A 16,810-nucleotide genomic window follows, 5' to 3' on the forward strand; every position below is an offset into this window, starting at 1 on the left:
CGGACCCTCAGGCGAGATTTTGTCCCCTAGAACTTCCCCTGGAGTGGCTCCACCTGTTTGTTATGATGTTCCACCCCCCCTGCGTGTACCCCGCCCTTCACTGTTTCTGTATTCTGAGGGGAAGAGGGAACTCCGGTGACTGGGACCAGGGCCAAGACTGCTGGGGGTCTGTCCCCGGGTCCCTTGCTCACCCGTTGCTGTCATTGGTTGGGGGAGGCGGCTCTTGGCCACCGAACCCGAGTCCCATGTCCCAGCTCCTCTTTGGAAACTCACAGGTAATCTCGGCATCTCCAAGTGTCTCCCCCCGTTTTCTTTTCTTTTGCGGGGGCTTTGCCGGAACCACGAGGCCCTGTGGGGGGCCTGGGCCTCCTGCAGCCTGCTGGCCCCAGCTCAGGCTGACTTCTTTGGGTTTGGGGCCACACCTGGCGATGCTCAGGGATACCAGAGATCGAACCCGGGCCAGCCGTGTACAAGGCAAGCACCCTCCCCGCTGTACTATCGCTTTGGCCTGTCTAGCTCTAAACCTTTTTTTTTTTCTTTTTGGGTCACGCCCAGGGATGCTCAGGGTACCTCCTGGCTCTGCTCTCAGGAATCACCTCTGGTGTTGCTCGGGGGACCACATGGGATGCTGGGAATTGAACCCGGGTTGGCGGTGTGCAAGGCCAACGCCCTCCCCGCTGTGCTATCGCTCCAGCCCCTTCTCCCCTTTTTGGGTCACGTCCTATCTCTGCACTCAGGAATCACTCCCGGGGGTGCTGGGGGGGGCACAGGGGACGTGGGGCTCGAGCCCAAGTTGGCCGAGTGCGGGCGCACTTGCTGCGGTGCCGTCACCCAGGCGCCGAGCTGGCTGCTCCCTGGGTGTCCGACTAGAGTGCCGCAGCGTCCCTGGCCGCCAGAGACACTGACAGGGCAGCTCGGGCGGGAACAGCCACAACCGGGCAAAGAGACCACACGGGACACAAGGTTTCAAAATCTGAACTTGTTTACTTAAGCAACAGTCGGGGATGCTGAAGAACAACACAAGAGCGGGTGGGGACTCAAGCGCCAGCACCAAGCACACAGCGTCGTCGGCCGTCGGGGAAGGGAGCCGCCCTCCCCCAGGCCTGCAGAGCCCGCCCCCAGGTGTGGGGGGCCCTGGCTTGCACCCCCCACTTGGGATCGATCAGTTTGTGGCAACACCGTGTCATTAAAAAAAAAAAAAAATTTTTTCCCCATGTGGCGGCAGCAGCTTCGCTGACCCGCCAGCCGGGGGAGGATCTGGCTTGTTTCGAAGGTTCCGAAAAAGGCAGTTTCTTTGCTTCGCAGGCAGCAAGGCGGGACGCAGGCCTCCGGAGCCACGTGGCACAAGTAGATCCTTTCAGCCAAGGGCACCACACAGAGGGCGGTGCCACGGAGAAGGAGGGGGCTGAGGGCCAGCCTCGTGCTGGGGGCCACCCGCTGTTGGCTTGGGGGACCCCCGTCAAGCGGATGAGAAAAACGTCTTCAGAAAACCTCAGTACAAAAAAGATCCTTGAACAGTTGGGACCATTTTATTGGTTCTTCCAAACACAGCACTGTCACTAAACGTGCCCTCTACTACCGGGAAACACTCACGCCATGACCCAAAGACCCGGGGAGTCGGGACAGAGAGAGAGGGAGAGAGGGAGAGAGCGAGAGAGAGGGGGAGAGAGCGAGAGAGCGAGAGCGAGAGCGAGAGAGAGAGAGAGAGAGAGAGAGAGAGAGAGAGAGAGAGAGAGAGAGAGAGAGAGAGAGAGAGAGAGAGAAACCTGTTTATCAGAGGGGGGAAAAACAAAAAAAACGAAACGAAACAGAAAGACAGCAGTACATAAAGTGCTTCTTTTTTAATGAAACAAATCCGAAAGATGTTCAGGCTCAAGTTGTGTAGTTCACGAGCACGGAGAAAACGCACGCACACACGGACACACACCAATGGGCGCGGGGGTCGGGGCTAACCCAGGACCAGGCTGGACTTGCCGCCGGGGGGGTTTCTCCGGGACGGCACCGGGGCTGGCGCCACGGGGCTGGGCACGGGGGCGGCGGGCACCGGCTTCTCTTCGCTCTGGGCCGGCAAATCCACGTCTGTGTTTTCTAGGAAGACGGAGCACCAGGTCACCAACTCCCCGCAGGGGAAGGCAGAGCCGGTCCGGGGACCCGCGCCCACCCCACCCCCGGCCCCCACCCCGCCGCGGGCGTGGGTAATGCCCTGGGCCGGCCACATGCAAGCTACGCGCCTCACCTTACCCGCTGCCCCAACTCTTGGGGGCCACACGGTCCCCAGGGCGTGCTCCCCCCTCCCTCCTCCCTCCCAAGCAGAATGAAACACCCTCGGCAGCCAGAGCTGGCTTTTCTGGTTGCACCAGGCCCTGCACGCAGGAATCACGTGTACGGGGGACCCTCGGGGATGCCGCTGGGAACCAAACCCGTGGTAGCTGCATGCAAGGCAGATGCCCTACCCACTGTACTGCCCTACCGAGTGCAGAGCCGGGTGAGCCTTGCCCGGTGTCCCTCCCACCCCCCAATAAATGCAAAACTTTCTTTCATCCCTGATGACTTTCCCTTTTTCCAGTAGTGGGTCCCTAGCAATGTTCTTGGGGCCGCAGGGGCCACTCCCTGAGATACTTGGTACAGTGATGGCAATGCTGCTAGTGGTGTGTGTGTGTGTGTGTGTGTGTGTGTGTGCATAGGCTCAAACAAGCAGGGTGTGTGGGGCCATAGTCGGCAGTGCTCAGGGGACACAGGAGCCTGAAGCCGGGCGGGCAGTGGCGGGCAGCCCCTGGGCGCAGCTGCAGATCTCCCTGGCCCTGATCTGCTTCTGACGTGCCAGGGAGGGTTCCGGTATGCCAAGTATGTGCTGCAGCCGCTGCAGGATCTCAGGCCCTTGGCGATTTTTAGAAACCCCATCAGCCAGAAATTCTCTCGGGATTAGCTGGGGAAAACCGTAAGGGTTGGAGCAGCGATACCCAAAACCCCAAACCCCAAACGCTGCGGGGCTGATTCGCTGATTGGTTTGTACAATTTCTCACCAGCACGTTTTTGTTGATTTGGGGACCCCACCTGGTGGTTCTCAGGGCTTACTCCTGGCTCTGTGCTCAGGGATCACTCCTGGCAGGGCTTGGGGGGATCCTGTCGGGTGCCAGGGATGAAGCCACGCGTGTGCAGAGCAGTGCCCACCCACTGTCCTGCCCTCCTGGCGCCTATCAAAAATCAGGTTTAAGCACACAGTTTCCGAAACTAGAAACCCTGAATTCAACGTCAAAGGCGTGTGCCAAGTTGAATGAATTTTAGGACTGATGGTAGATCCCCCTCCCCACTCGCCCCCAGGGAAGCTCAGGGGCCAGGGACTAAGGGGAGAAGCTCAAGAGCTAAGGCATGACCAGCCAGGCGTGAGGCCCTGAGCACCGAGCTCGGAGTAGCAGCCCTGAGCACCTCCAGACGTGGCACCAAAAATCATTCCCATCTAGCCTGCCGGGCTGTGGAGGTCCAAGTGCTGAGCACTGGCCCTGAAGGCAGGAGGCCCTAGCCGACTCCTGCACGATCGCCCTCCTCCCACAGCCCGAGAACCCCCTGAGCACTGAACTGGGAGTCACAGCGCGCCACAGCTCTAGTCAGTCCCCATCATGCCAATGAGACTAATCTGGAGCGAGAGGTCGGCAGGGAGGGTGCTGCCTGCACGTGCCGGCCCGGCGCTATCCCGGCATCACGCTGGGTTCCCCAGGCCCCGTCAGGAGGCAGGAGTGAGCCCCGAGTGGCGAGGGTGTGGCCGGAGAGACGCGAGGCCAGGGAAGCAGGAACAGAGTCGGGACCCGGGCGTGGATTCTGTCCGAGGGGCCGGAGGGGCAGCACCGCGGGAGGCATCTGCTACGCAAGCGGCTGACCTGGGCTCGGGCCCTGGCATGTCAGAGGGTCTCCCAGCACTGCCAGGGGCGGTCGCCCCCTGGGCACCTCCAGGCAGGAACCCTCAACACCAAAAAGAAAAAAGTTGTACCGGCCCAGATTGAACACACACGGAAACTGAAATTTTGAAAAAAAATTAAAGTTTCTCAATGTCTCAAAGACTCGGTAGTAAAAGTTCGCATTCCTAAAACCAGCGTAGTAAGGTTTGATTTATTTAAGGGAAAAGAGGCCATAAGTGAGAAAGAACAGAATTTTTCGTGCCTTGGTCACACCCAGCGGTACTCGGGGCTTCCTCCTGGCTCTGAGCTCAGTGCTCAGGGGCCAGATGGCCTGGACCAGGCCAGCAGTCTATGAGGCAAACGCCCTCCCTGCTGTACTATCTCCTCAGCTCCTCCTGTCACTCGTTACTGTATTGAGTCTGGAACATTCTATCAAAGCAAGTAACGCTGCATGGAACGTGTCCAACCACTTATATTCCACTGTCAGTGTGATCTGTACGATTCAACTATGAGGAGACACCTGGCAGGCAGCTCTGCAATGTGACAGCTCTCCTCTCCAGAAACAACTCGACCCCGGGGCAGCCCGAGGGTCTCCCTTCCCTGCTTTACCAGGAAAGGGGGAAGCAGAAGCATCAATATTAGCGACCGTCTATCTTAGCTGCCCTGCAAGGACCCCAGAATCCATCCACTTCCTGCTGATGGAAGCAAAAGCCACTGGCGAAAGGCACAAACAGGAAGCCGAGAGCAACAGGACAGCGGGCAGGGCGTCTGCCTCGCACACAGAGATCGGGGTCATCCCCCGGCACCCCAGATGGTCCCCCGAGCATCGCCGGGTGTGACACAAAAAGCCAAAAGGGAAAAGAAAGAGGCAAAACCAAAACCCAGTCCAGACAGGCGAGACCGTCCCGCGGGAGGGCCCTGGCTGCAAGCAGCGGGCCTGGGCCCACCCCCGCCACCCCCGTGGTCGCCGAGCCCTGCCCGCAGTGGTCCCTGAGCAGACCAGGAGTGAGCCCTGAGCACAGGCTGGGGGCAGGACAGAAACACACGGGACAGACGATCAGGGAACAGGAATCAAGTCTTAATCGTCTTTTCCACACACCCACCGGGGAGGTGACCGGCAGCCTGGAAGGGCAGTACGAGCACCGTCACCCAGTGACCACGCACGCCCCCCCGCCCCCACAAACTGCCTGCAAACGGGCCGGCTTTCCCCACCAGCCCATCCATGGACATCCTGGCCAGAGAGGTAGCCCAGCGGGCAGGGCACATCCCTAGCCATGTGGAATGCCCCGAGTTGGATCCTTGGCACACCAAGGCCACCAGACCGTGCCTGGGGACACCCCGCCCCAACCAATAAAACACAGAAGTACAATGTACAAAAGTACAAAAGTACCAAGTACAATGGCTGGGTATGGGGCTTGCTTTGCACGAGGCTGATCCAGGTTCAATCCCGACACCCAACAGCGTCAGGAGTGGTGCCTGGGCACAGAGCAGCTTACTCTTGGCACTGTGAGGTGATCCCCACACAAAACACCCAAACAAATAAAATACCCTCCAACTCTATCTTTGGTCGGAGCGACAGCACAGCAGGTACGGCGTTTGCCTTGCGCGCGGCCAACCCGGGTTCGATTCCTCCATCCCTCTCGGAGAGCCCAGCAAGCTACCGAGAGTATCGTGCCCGCTCGGCAGAGCCTGGCAAGCTCCCCGTGGCGTATTCGATATGCCAAAAACAGTCAACAAGTCTCACCATGGAGACGTTACTGGGGCCCGCTCGAGCAAATCAATGAACAACAGGGATGACAGTGACAGTGACTCTTTAGGATGGCACTACGGAAATGAACGTTAAAGAACTTGCCTCATTCAAGGACCAAATGAGAAGCAGGGCCGGGGCGGGGCTTCCCGAGAGAGGAAAACCCAACACACACAGGCCAGAGCGACTGTCCAGGGGGCACGGCGCTGGCCCTGCAGCTGGTCCGGGCTCACCGGTCGGCCCACACAGGGTCCCCCGAGCACCACCAGGGGTGATCCTTGAGCGCAGAGCCCGGAGTGAGCCCTGGGTACCACGGGGGGTGGTCCCCCTAAAAGCCAAAATCAAAACCGAGAACTCCCCATACTGGATGCCCAGGAACTCCCAGGCGCCCACGTCTCCCGGACTCGGACCGTCCCCAAGGAACGAGGACATGCCCATCACTCCTGCCAGACCCCGCCTGCACCAAGGGGACCTTCCACACTGACGCGGGGGACTCAGAGCCCCTCGGTGGCTTTGGAAACCTTCAGAACCATCTGAAGAGGAGAGAGATGGCCACAGAGCACCGGGGACAGTGACCAAGAAAAGTTTCCTGGACACGCTGCTGACTGGCCCGGTCCTGGGCACCCCACAGGGTCCCCGAGCGCCAGGGGAGGCCCGGGCACCACTGGGAGTGCCCCCCCCCCGCCCTCCATCACCCGCATCAGCACTGCCTCCCGCGAGTTAGACAGGGGCCAATAATACTTCAAAGGGTAACACAGTTAAGGGAATGATTATAGCTCAGCCCGCAGGTAATTGGCGATGAGCTGCTAACTGCAGTCTGCATCTGCCCGGCCTCGTAATTTACACGATCACACGCTCCAAGATCTTGCTGAGGAAGCAGCTCATGACCGTCCAGGGGCCGGGGGAGACCGCACAGAGCTCAGGGCACTGGTCTCGCACCCCAGGCTGAGTCCCCAGCATCGCTTATGGTCACCGAGCACTGCCACCTAGTCCCGGGTCCTGGGTACCCCACAGGGTCCCGAGTGCCAGGAGGAAGCCCAGGTACTACCAGCCCCCTCCCCCGAGCACAGAGTCAGGAGTCCCCCTGAGCACAGCGTCACAAGTCCCCACAAGCACTGCCAGGTGTGGCTCTACTGCTCCCCGTCACCAAAAAAACCCCCAAAACCCCAAACCAACTTTGAGTGTAAAACGCCAGAGGCTGTTCCTGCAACGCTGCCAGCTGCCGATGCCGCCCCGCAGGGGGTGGCCTGGGGAACCCCGAGCACACGGGCACTGTCGCCAACCCGCTGGCTCCTTTTCTCTCCTCCCCCCACAAGGAGTCGCCCGCCGCCCCACTGGATTCAGGGAAGCCCGCAAAGGAGCAGAAATGAGGCGTCGGATACTCACCATGAACTTCGCCTTCCCCCTGGGGGAGAGAGAGAGACGGTTACTTCAGAATGGGATTCCAGAGGGGACCGGAGACGGCGGGCGCGGGCGGGGACCCTCTCTGAAACCCCAACACCCAGACTGGTGCCCCCGTAACAACTGGCATTTCAGAGCGTCCTTCTTTTTCTTTGGGGAAGGGGCGGGCAGGGAGCGGGAGCTAAGCCCAGGCCTCCCTGGGCCCCCTCTCCGCCCTCGGGGAAGCTTCTACGGAAAAGGAAAGCGGGAACTAGAGTCTCGGGGGTTAAGGCGCTGCCTTGCACCTGGCCAACCTGGGTTCAACCCCTGCACCCCGTGTGGTGCCTGAGCCCCATCAGTCGTGACCCGGAAGTGCAGAGCCAGGCGTAAGCCCTAAGCAACGCTGGGCGTGTCTCCCCCCAAGAGACGAATGGGGGAGTGGGAGCCAAGGACATGGCTCAGTGGCAGGGACTCGCCCCGCAGGTGCAAAGGCCCAGCTTTCGGCCCCAGCACCACGCTCGCCGGGTGCACAAACGCGCACATGAAAGAGAAAAGGGGGGTCAGGAGACAGAGCGGAAGCACAGTGGGCAGGGCGCTGGCCTTGGCACACAGCCACGCTGGGATCGATCCTCGGCCTCCCATATGCCCCCACCCGCCCCCAGGCCGCAGGGGGGCTCCTGAGCAGAGCCAGGAATAAGCCCTGAGAACCGCTGGGAGTGGCCCGGAAAACAAGGAAAAAGGAAAACGAGGGCTGGGAACTGGCACCGTAATCGGGATGCACGCATGACAGCATGCATGCAGGGCCTGCCACTGGGTCCCCAGGCTCCTGAGCACCGCTTGGGGGCCAGCCCTGAGCTCCCTCCCCGACGTGAGCGAGGCAGCTAGTGCCCGCACCTGGGGCCCAGACGCATCCCCAGAAGCCAGAGACCCCCAGTCAGAGGCATGGATGGCTCTGAGCACCGAAGTGGGGTCCCCCCAGCAAAAAAAAGAAAAAGAAGACTGGAGCAGAAGTCTGGCGGGGAGGGTGTTTGCCTTGCACGTGGCCAACCTGGGTTCGATTCCCAGCATCCCATATGGTCCCCTGAGCACTGCCAGGAGTAATTCCTGAGTGCAGAGCCAGGAGTGCCCCTGAGGATCGCCAGGTGTGACCCAAAAGACCAAAGGAAAAAAAAAACAAAAACAAAAAACAACCCCCAGAAGAGACACAGGAAGTGAGTGAGACCCGGAGCCTGGAAATTCCCTTTTCTGATCAACTCTAGTGATGAGCCTCGCCTGCAAGGCCCCAGTGCGCCCCCAGGCCGACGCCCCATGGAACCCCGGGGTCAGCCCCGCCGCACTCGGGCCCACGGGAAGGGGAGTGGGGGGGGTTCTGCGCTGAGCCATGGACCCCGAGCCTGTGGCTCCCGCGTGGGCACTGACCTTCAGCTCCAGGCAGTCTCCGGTGCTGGCCTCAGACGCGCTGCGGGGCTGGGGTCCCGCCGACTCCGCCTCTTCCCTGCCGCCGCTCGACTTGGCGCCTGAAGCAGAACAGAGCGTGAGGACCGAGACAGAGACACCCCGGAGGGCTCGGGCGGAGCCGAGTGCGTCAGGCGCTTGCTCTGCACACGGCAGGCCCAGGTGCGACCCCGGCACCCCACACGGTCTCCCAGAGCACAGAGCCGGGAGTCCGCCCTGAGCACAGAGCCGGGAGTCAGCCCTGAGCACAGAGCCAGGAGTCCGCCCTGAGCACAGAGCCAGGAGTCAGCCCTGAATACCGCTGGGTGTGGCACAAAACACAAACACAGTCATAAGAACAAAACCTCTGCCCTCAGTGACTGACCCCTTAGGTGCGTGTCCTGGTGGGACCAAGGGGAGGAAACGGGCTCAGAAAAGGAGGCGGGAGGGGCGGGACTCCTCCCAGGCCTCCCGGGACCCCCGCACCTGGCACAGCACCCAGGCCCCACGCGCACGCGCCACATCCCTGGCCACTTCCTCCTGTTGTTTGCTCCTGAGCCCACCCGGCCTCGGGCTTACTCGGGGAGCACCCAGGCCTCCCGGGGGCCCCCCGCGCCCTCCCTGCTGTCTGTCCGTCCTCCCGGCGTGCCCAGCTCTGCCCAGCTCCGACGGCCCGCGCCCCGCCACCCCCCCACAAGCCCCGTGTCACGCGGTACCCGAGGACTTGGCCCAGGAAGGGGGGTTCTCCTCGGGGGTCCCGAAGATGCTGGAGGCCATCTTGTTCCTCCTCGCCGGCTGCTCCGTGGGTTCATCGAAGCCGAGAGAAAAGTTGGAGCCGCCACCAGGAGGCCGCAAGACCCTAGAAATGGCAAAATGGTCAGTTTCAGGTGGTCCTGAGGCTACCCCGTCCCTCCCCTGCCTGGGTGTGGGCAGACCAGAGTACACAAACACACAGTCACAACACGCTCAAATGCACACACACAAACACATACACAAGGCCAAGTCCTGGGAAGCACCGGGGGGCAGAGACCCTACCAGGACCCCCGAGCCCCGCCAGGCCTGACCTCTGATAGACCCTGGGGAAGCTGCTGCGAGCCTCCCCGGTGACAAGGCACAGGAGGTGACAAGGCACAGGACCAAGTCAGAGGGAGGTGGCGGGTGTGGTCTCAGCCAGGCCCCCGCCCAGGACGACGCCAAGCCCACTCGCCTGTCACCACCCGTGGCAGGGGACACGTGGCTTTCAAGGAAAGGTTTTCCAAGGACGAATCCCGTCCCTTTGATCATGACAGGACGGGGTCCCCCTCCACCCCGCGGGAGACGGAGAGGCCCACAGCGCCAACCACCTTTCCCAGCCTGCCCTCTGCCCGCTCAGCTTCTCCCAAAGACGGGGCCGAAGTGAGACAAATCATCTCTCCAGGCCCCCTGATTGCTTTGGGGCCTCCCCGAACTGTGCTCAGGGTCACTCCTGATGGGGCCCGGGGACCGTCCACAGTGTGGGGATCAGACAGGTGTCTGCCGCGTGCAAGGCAAGTAAGCGCCTCTCGGCTGCCTGCCGCTGCGGCAGGCATCAGCCCCGGGTCCACCGTGCACAGCAGCCCCTGCTGGAGTCACTCCTGGTGGGGCTCGAACCCAGCCGGCTGCCTGCCGGGCAAGCGCCCTGCCCGCTGCACTGTGTCACTCTGGCCCTCGTAGCTCGCCTCTGGCTGTACTGCACACTGGAAACATGTTGTCTGAGAGGCGCAGGAGTGCTAAGGCGCGTAAGCAGAGCGAGGGCTGCGCCCCAAAGCTGTGCTCCTCTCCAGGCCGGGTGTGAGACCGGATGTACTATGCAGGTGTGACCCGTATGTATGCAGGTGTGACCCGAATGCGTACAGCTGCTTTTGTTCTGTTGTTCTGGGCCACATACCCGGTGATGCTCAGGGGTTACTCCTGTCTCTGACTCAAGAACTACTCTTGGCGGTGCTCAGGGTCCCCTATGAATGGTGGGGATTGAACCTGGGTCGGCCTCGAGCCAGCCAGGTGCCCTCCTGCCCCACCCCCAGGCCCCCCTGCCCTTACCCAGGTTGGATTTCTGAAAAGGAACTTGGCGTGAGGGGAAGTTTGGGGCCGACCATGCACATGGTCCATCCAGGATCGAGCGGAGTCAGCCCTGAGCACAGCTGGGTGTGTACCCGCCCCCCCAAAACGAGCAGGAGCCCAAGAGCACCAGGATGCGACCCCCAGCCCTCAGGAAAGCACCATGGGGAGTGCCACGGCCCTGGGGCGAGCACCAGGCCTGAGATCAGCCCAGTCCATCACAGAGCGAAAGGGGGAAGTTCAACCTCGTTCGCTTCCTTATTGAGAGCTGTAAAGCAGCAGGCAAGCACACAGTTACTCCCGGCACGAGCACAGGACAGCGGGGAGGGCGCTTGCCTTGCATGTGGCGGACACGCGCCCCCGCCCCCCCGGCCCCCACCAGCCAGGAGTGACTCCTGAGTGCAGAGCCAGGAGTAAACCCTGAGCACCACCCCGGATGATCCTGAAAACAAACAACAAAACAAACTGGAGGTAGAAGGCGTGCTTGGTGAGAAAGCTGTGGGCTGTCAGATGTACACCCACAGCAGAAAACTGGGGGAATGCAATCTACTTCATTCCTGTTTTTTTTTTTCTTTTCGGGTCACACCCAGAGATGCTCAGGGGTTACTCCTGGCTCTGCACTCAGGAATCACTCCTGGCGGTGCTCGGGGGACCCTATGGGAGGCTGGGAATCGAACCCAGGTTGGCCGCGTGCAAGGCAAACGCCCTCCCCGCTGTGCTGTCGCTCCAGCCCCTCATTTCTGCTTTGGAGGGTTACTCGGGGCTGACTCCTGGCGCGGCTCTGGGGATGCTGGGGATCGAACCCGGCTGTGCTCAAGGCAAGCACCTTACCCGCTGCCTCTCTCCAGCCCCTCAAGTCGGGAATTCTTGGTTCAGCACGGCTCAGTGCTCAAGGACAGAATGGGGTTGGCGGGTACAAGGCAGACAGTCGCCTTATCTCTGGCGCTGGATCTCAGGGTTGAGCTTTTACTGAGTCAAACTCGTTCCTCCCCACATAGCTGGGCAGGGCGGGGCGGCCCCTCAGGTAGTGGTTTGCTTCACTCCGCCTGCTCCTTCCGGTTCCACAGCCCTTTAATTTGAGGTGGGGTAGGCGGGACCATCTCAGGGCTGGTGTGGAGTACGCAAGACGCTGACAGCCCCATTCCATTCTGGCATTCCACAAGGTATCCCGGCACCGCCAGGCCGGGAAAACCCCATAGCAGCTGTGTGGCCCCCAAACCCAAACCCAAACCTGGTTAGCTGGGTTCAGAGAAAAGCATGGGGTCAGCCACGTGCAGAGTCTTTTTTTCCTTTTTTTCTGCTTTTTGGGTCACACCCAGCGATGCTCAGGGGTTACTCCCGCCTTTGCACTCAGGACTCTGGAATCACTCCTGGCAGTGCTGGGGGACCATATGGGATGCCAGGAATCGAACCCAGGCCTGTCGCATGCAAGGCGAACGCCCTTCCCGCTGTACCGCTGTACTATTACTGTTGTACTATCGCTTCAGCCTCCCCGCCCCCATATATTTTTTTTTTTTGCTTTTTGGGTCACACCCGGCGATGCTCAAGTGTTCCTCCTGGCTCTGCACTCAGAAATTACTCCTGGCGGTGCTCAGGGGACCCTACGGGATGCTGGGAATCAGAACTCGGGTCAGCCGCGTGCAAGGCAAATGCCCTACCCATTGTGCTATCGCTCCAGCCCCAAGTCTAATTTTTCAAAAGAGCAAATCCAGACACTGACAAAACAAGTGATCCAGCTGTCAACAACCAACCCCCGGCTGGTCAACTGGACCAACGCATTACAAAATTTCAGTGTTTTCAGTTTTTACCAGGCAAACTTTTAAAAAATGTGCCTGTAAAGGCGGCAGGCTGGGGGTGGGGAGACACTGGTGGTGGGATTGGTGCTCAAACACAGTAGGTCTAAAGCCCAACTAGGAACAACTTAGCAAATCTTGGGTCTTTAATAAAATTTAAATAAATAAATAAATAAATAAATAAAGCGCAAAGCCAGAAACACATGTCCACAACTTGAGGTTAAGTGACAGCTGGGGCCGGAGCCAGACCCCTCCCGGCCGAGGCGCACTGGGGCCCTTCCATGGAGCTTCATTTCGTTTGAAATTTAGACCATTTTATTCTCCTCACGGTGCAACCTACAGACGCCCTGGGCCTCCGAGCAGGGCCTGTCAACAGTAAGTAGAAATCTCATCCTTTCTGCTGTGGGGCAGGGTGATGGCCGCCGCCCTGTCACTGGGGGTGTCGGGCAAAGCAAGCACCCCCCCTCCACCCCCCGCCACTGAGCGGCTCCCTGCCTCCCCTCACCGCTTCAATATTTAAAAAATAATCAGGGGGCTGCAGCAATAGCACAGCGGGGAGGGTGTTTGCCTTGCACTCGGCCGACCTGGGTTCGATTCCCAGCATCCCGTATGGTCCCCTGAGCACCACCAGGAGTAATTCCTGAGTGCAGAGCCAGGAGTAACCCCTGTGCATCGCTGGGTGTGACCCAAAAAGCAAAATAAATAAATAAATAAATAAAAATAAAAATAAAAAATAATCAGCCGCCGTTGGGGTTTGCCACAAGTGTGTGGGGGGCTGGAGGGCGGTGAGACACAGAAGGATCAGAGACAAAGACACTGGAAACATCACTCTGGGCAGGAGCTGAGCACTGAGAGGAGGGAGACCCCGCAGTACCAGGAGTGCAACAGTACTGCCCAAAATGGGGGAGGGGAGGGGGAGAGGGGAAGGGAGGGAGGGCAGAGAGAGAGAGAAGGAAAGCGCCTGCCTGCCATAGAGGCCTGGGGTGGGGGCAGGGGGGACACGGGGGACACTGGTGTGGGAAAGTGCCCTGGTGAAGGGCCGGGTGTTGGAACATTGTATGACTGAAACCCAATCACGAATAACTTTGTAACTGTGTATCTCACAATGTGATTCAATTAAAAAAATGCACTGCACTACAGCACTGTCATCCTGTTGCTCATCGATTTGCACCAGTAACGTCTCCACTGTGAGACTTGTACTGTTTTTTTTGCATATAGAACAAGCCATGGGTAGCTTGCCAGGCTCTGCTGTGCGGGCGAGATACTCTCGGTAGCTTGCCGAGCTCTCCGAGAGGGACGGGGGAATCGAACCAGGGTCGACTGCATGCAAGGCAAATGCCCTACCCGCTGTGCTATCACTCCAGCCCATTAAATAAATAAATAAATAAATAAATAATATGCTTTGGGCTGGAGGCTAGCACAGCTGGGAGGGTGTTAGGGTGTTTGCCTTGCCAGAGGCCGACCTGGGTTCAATTCCTGGCATCCCTTGAGCACCACCAGCAGTAATTTCTAACTGCAGAGCCAGGAGTACCCCTGAGCATTACAGAGTGTGGCCCCCAAACAATAAAGAACTTGGTGGAAGCTATACAGTACAGCAGGTAAGGTGCTCTCTGGCACAGTGCACGGTTAACGAGGTTCCATCGTGGCTCCCACACATCCCCCAAGCGGCCAGGAGTGATCCCTGAACACCACCAGGTGTGGCTCAGAAACAAAGAGTAAAGAAAAGAAAAACCCTTAAAACCTCCAGTTCTGGGTATTAAACATCCATATCCACTTAGATTAAACGCAGTCCGAAATAAGACAAATGTGTTCAAGAGGACATTTTATAGAGCTGATAATTGCAGGTTTGGCGAAACGAGTTAAATCATAATTAAAGGTGCGCTATAAATTCTTAATGGGCTTTCTCTCATGTTCAAGTTGGAAGAGACGTTTTAAAAAACAGTTGTACCCCACATCTACAGAAACCCTGATAAATGATGGCGCGTCACTATCTGACCCGTCCCCTGGAGCATAGAACGACTTTTCCTACCAATCATAATTAAAATCCTCACAATCTAGTTAGATGAAAAATCTCCCGAGCCCAACTGGCCAGGAAGGAGATTTTGTTGTTAAAAAAATATAATAAATTAATTAAAAAGTAAAATAAATAAAGACGCTTATACCCAAACATCAGCTTGAACTAGCTTCAACTTCTGAGGGTCTGAGTTCCCCAACCCTGGCAGGTGAGATCTAGTGGGATGACGTCACTGCCGTGGAGACATCCCCAAACAAAGGATCTGGATCCAAAGCGAGAAAGCGGTTTGATTTCTTCTGACGCCCCCAGCCATTCTTCCTCATCTAGCCACCTGGTAACTAAATCAGGGTTCTCTATTTGAGATTTCACCAAAATGTGTCTATTGGTAGAGGACAAGCAATTTCTGAAATTAAAAAAAAAAAAAAAAAAGACTTTTCCTGGCTCCGTTCAAACCCCAGAGTGGCCCTGGGATCTCCGCCCATCGTGATGGACTCCACTGGACATGTGCCTGGGCCAGGAGCATTTAGGAGAATCAGGTGAGATCAGAGAAGGAATAGTGGGAAGTTCTAAAAAATAAAAAATTAAAAAAAAAAAGACGATGCCAGAGAAACCGCCTGGCAAAAAGTCAGACAATGATTTTGACGATTTCAGAGAATCAAGCCTTTGGCAGGAACATTAGCAATACAGAAGCTGGTCAAATTCTTCACTAAGTGCTCACAGCTCTCGCCGGGCGCATAAAACCTCCTATATTTTATTCATCAGCATTTCAACCACTGCCCTGGGGCAAAAAGTTGACCTCAGAGCCCCAAAACCAAACACCAAGGTTCAATCTGTTGCAGTATCCCTGGGTGTGTCTCTGTGTGTGTCTGTGTGTGTGTGTGTGTGTGTGTGTGTGTGTGTCTTGTGTCTGTGTGTGCGCCTGCCAGGATGACAAGAGAGGTCAGAGGGAGTGACCAGCACCCGGTCCCCGGACTCCAGTTCCCCCCTGCGGCCAGCAGCCCCTCATGTGCTGCTTCAGCCCTTCCGGGGCGACAGCAAGACAATGAGTGACACCAAGTCCCCGCCCGGCCCGGCCCGGGGAGGCCTGCTTTGTGTCCCCAACTTCCCCCCGCTGCCACACCGCTATTTCTGCGCCTGCCTGCCTAGCCCCACAAAATGGCTCCCTTTGTGCCACTTGCCCAGGACCCCCACGCCGCCCCCGGGCCGCCAGGGGTGACCACGCGGCGGAGATGCCAGGGGCGGTGGGCGCCGGGCTCCCCGGGGCAGGCCCCCGCCCGCGCCCCACTCGCCTCCCGCGGGGGTCCGTGGGTCGAGACAATGTGGGCCCCTCCCACGGACGCCGGCCCCGCGCCAAGTCGGAGGGGCGCGTGGGGGTCCCCCGCGGGGCCGGGAGCCCCCGCGCCGCGCAGACAATGGACGTGCGGGCCCCGCCCAGGCCCGCGCGGGACGGACGTCAAGGGGGACGGCGCGCGGGCGGTGGGCCACGCGCAGGGTCGCGGCCGTGGACGCCGAGCCCGCGGGCCGGGCGCGGGGGGCAGCGCCGGGGGCTTTCCTTTGTTAGCGGCGGGCAGGCACTTTCGGGGCGGGCGGGACGCGGGTGGGCGCGGGGCCCACGCGAGGGGCGGCCCCGCCCCGGCCCCCGGCCACCTGCCGGGCGAGCCGCGTGGTGGTGGTGGTGGGGGGGGGGCGGCAGCGGCGACCCCGGCGCCTCCGCCCGCGGGGTCCGAGCGTGCAGCGGGGCCCCGGGCCGGGACACTGAGGCCCGACCCGGGCGCCCCGACCACCGCCCCGTCCCGCCCCCGCCCCCGCCCCCGGGCGAGCGGCGCCGACCCTCCCCGGCCCCGCAGGACCCGCGCCGAATGGGAGGGTCTGCGGGGATCGGGCGGGGCCCGCGCCGCACAAAGGCGGCCCCGCCGGCCCGGCCCGCCGCCCCCGACGGCGCGAGCGCCGCGCCCCGAGCGCGCTGCCCAGCCAACGGCCCAGCGGCCGAGCCCGGGGCAGCGGCCGCCGCGACCCCAGCGGCGCGTGGCGCGGGCGCGGCCCGCCGCCTCACCGGGAGCTGTTCCTGCTGTTGGGGTCCACGCCCTTAAAGGTAGTAGTCGTCGTCATGGCGCCGGGAGCGAGGTAGGCTGGCGGGGGCGAGGAGCGCGCAGAGGGTCGGTCCGAGGGGCGCGGAGCAGCTGGCGAGCCGCAGCCGGCGACCGCTGCAGGAGCCCGTGCCACTGCCGGCGCGGGCGGCCGCCGCCTTTTATAGGGCCCGCGGGCCCCGCCCCCACCGCGTCGGCATTGGCCGGTTTAAACGGCTCTCCTCGTTCCTATTGGTCGGCTGGGGTGTCAAGCAGAGGCCGGTGTGGGCTCCGGCGGCGAGGACCGTCTCGGTCTCGGCCCGCCCCTTTCCTGGCCCGGGAGGACCTAGTAGGTAAGTTCCCCATCCCCCGCCCAGATCTCGAAAATGATTGGGCAGAGCACACAG

At 60.2% G+C, this 16,810-nt stretch overlaps 1 protein-coding gene across 1 annotated transcript; it reads right to left on the minus strand.

Moving 5' to 3' along the window:
* Positions 1–1,510: 1,510 nt before the first annotated feature.
* JPT1 (Jupiter microtubule associated homolog 1) lies at positions 1,511–16,585 on the minus strand. Its single transcript, XM_055133765.1, has 5 exons — positions 16,391–16,585; positions 9,171–9,313; positions 8,440–8,537; positions 7,027–7,045; positions 1,511–2,088 (listed from the first exon to the last, which is right to left on the minus strand). Exons 1-5 carry the CDS (start codon positions 16,444–16,446, stop codon positions 1,949–1,951), a joined length of 456 nt encoding a protein of 151 aa, XP_054989740.1. The 5' UTR covers positions 16,447–16,585; the 3' UTR covers positions 1,511–1,948.
* Positions 16,586–16,810: the final 225 nt, after the last annotated feature.

Source organism: Sorex araneus, chromosome 3, assembly GCF_027595985.1.
Source record: "Sorex araneus isolate mSorAra2 chromosome 3, mSorAra2.pri, whole genome shotgun sequence".
Taxonomy (NCBI): domain Eukaryota; kingdom Metazoa; phylum Chordata; class Mammalia; order Eulipotyphla; family Soricidae; genus Sorex; species Sorex araneus.

Coding starts and splice junctions, on each gene's coding strand:
- JPT1 (XM_055133765.1), bottom strand. CDS start 16,446: ATGACGACGACTACTACCTTTAAGGGCGTGGACCCCAACAGCAGGAAC. Junction 9,314..16,390: donor AACAGCAGGAACAGCTCCCG/GTGAGGCGGCGG, acceptor TGCCATTTCTAG/GGTCTTGCGGCCTCCTGGTG. Junction 8,538..9,170: donor TTCCTGGGCCAAGTCCTCGG/GTACCGCGTGAC, acceptor GTTCTGCTTCAG/GCGCCAAGTCGAGCGGCGGC.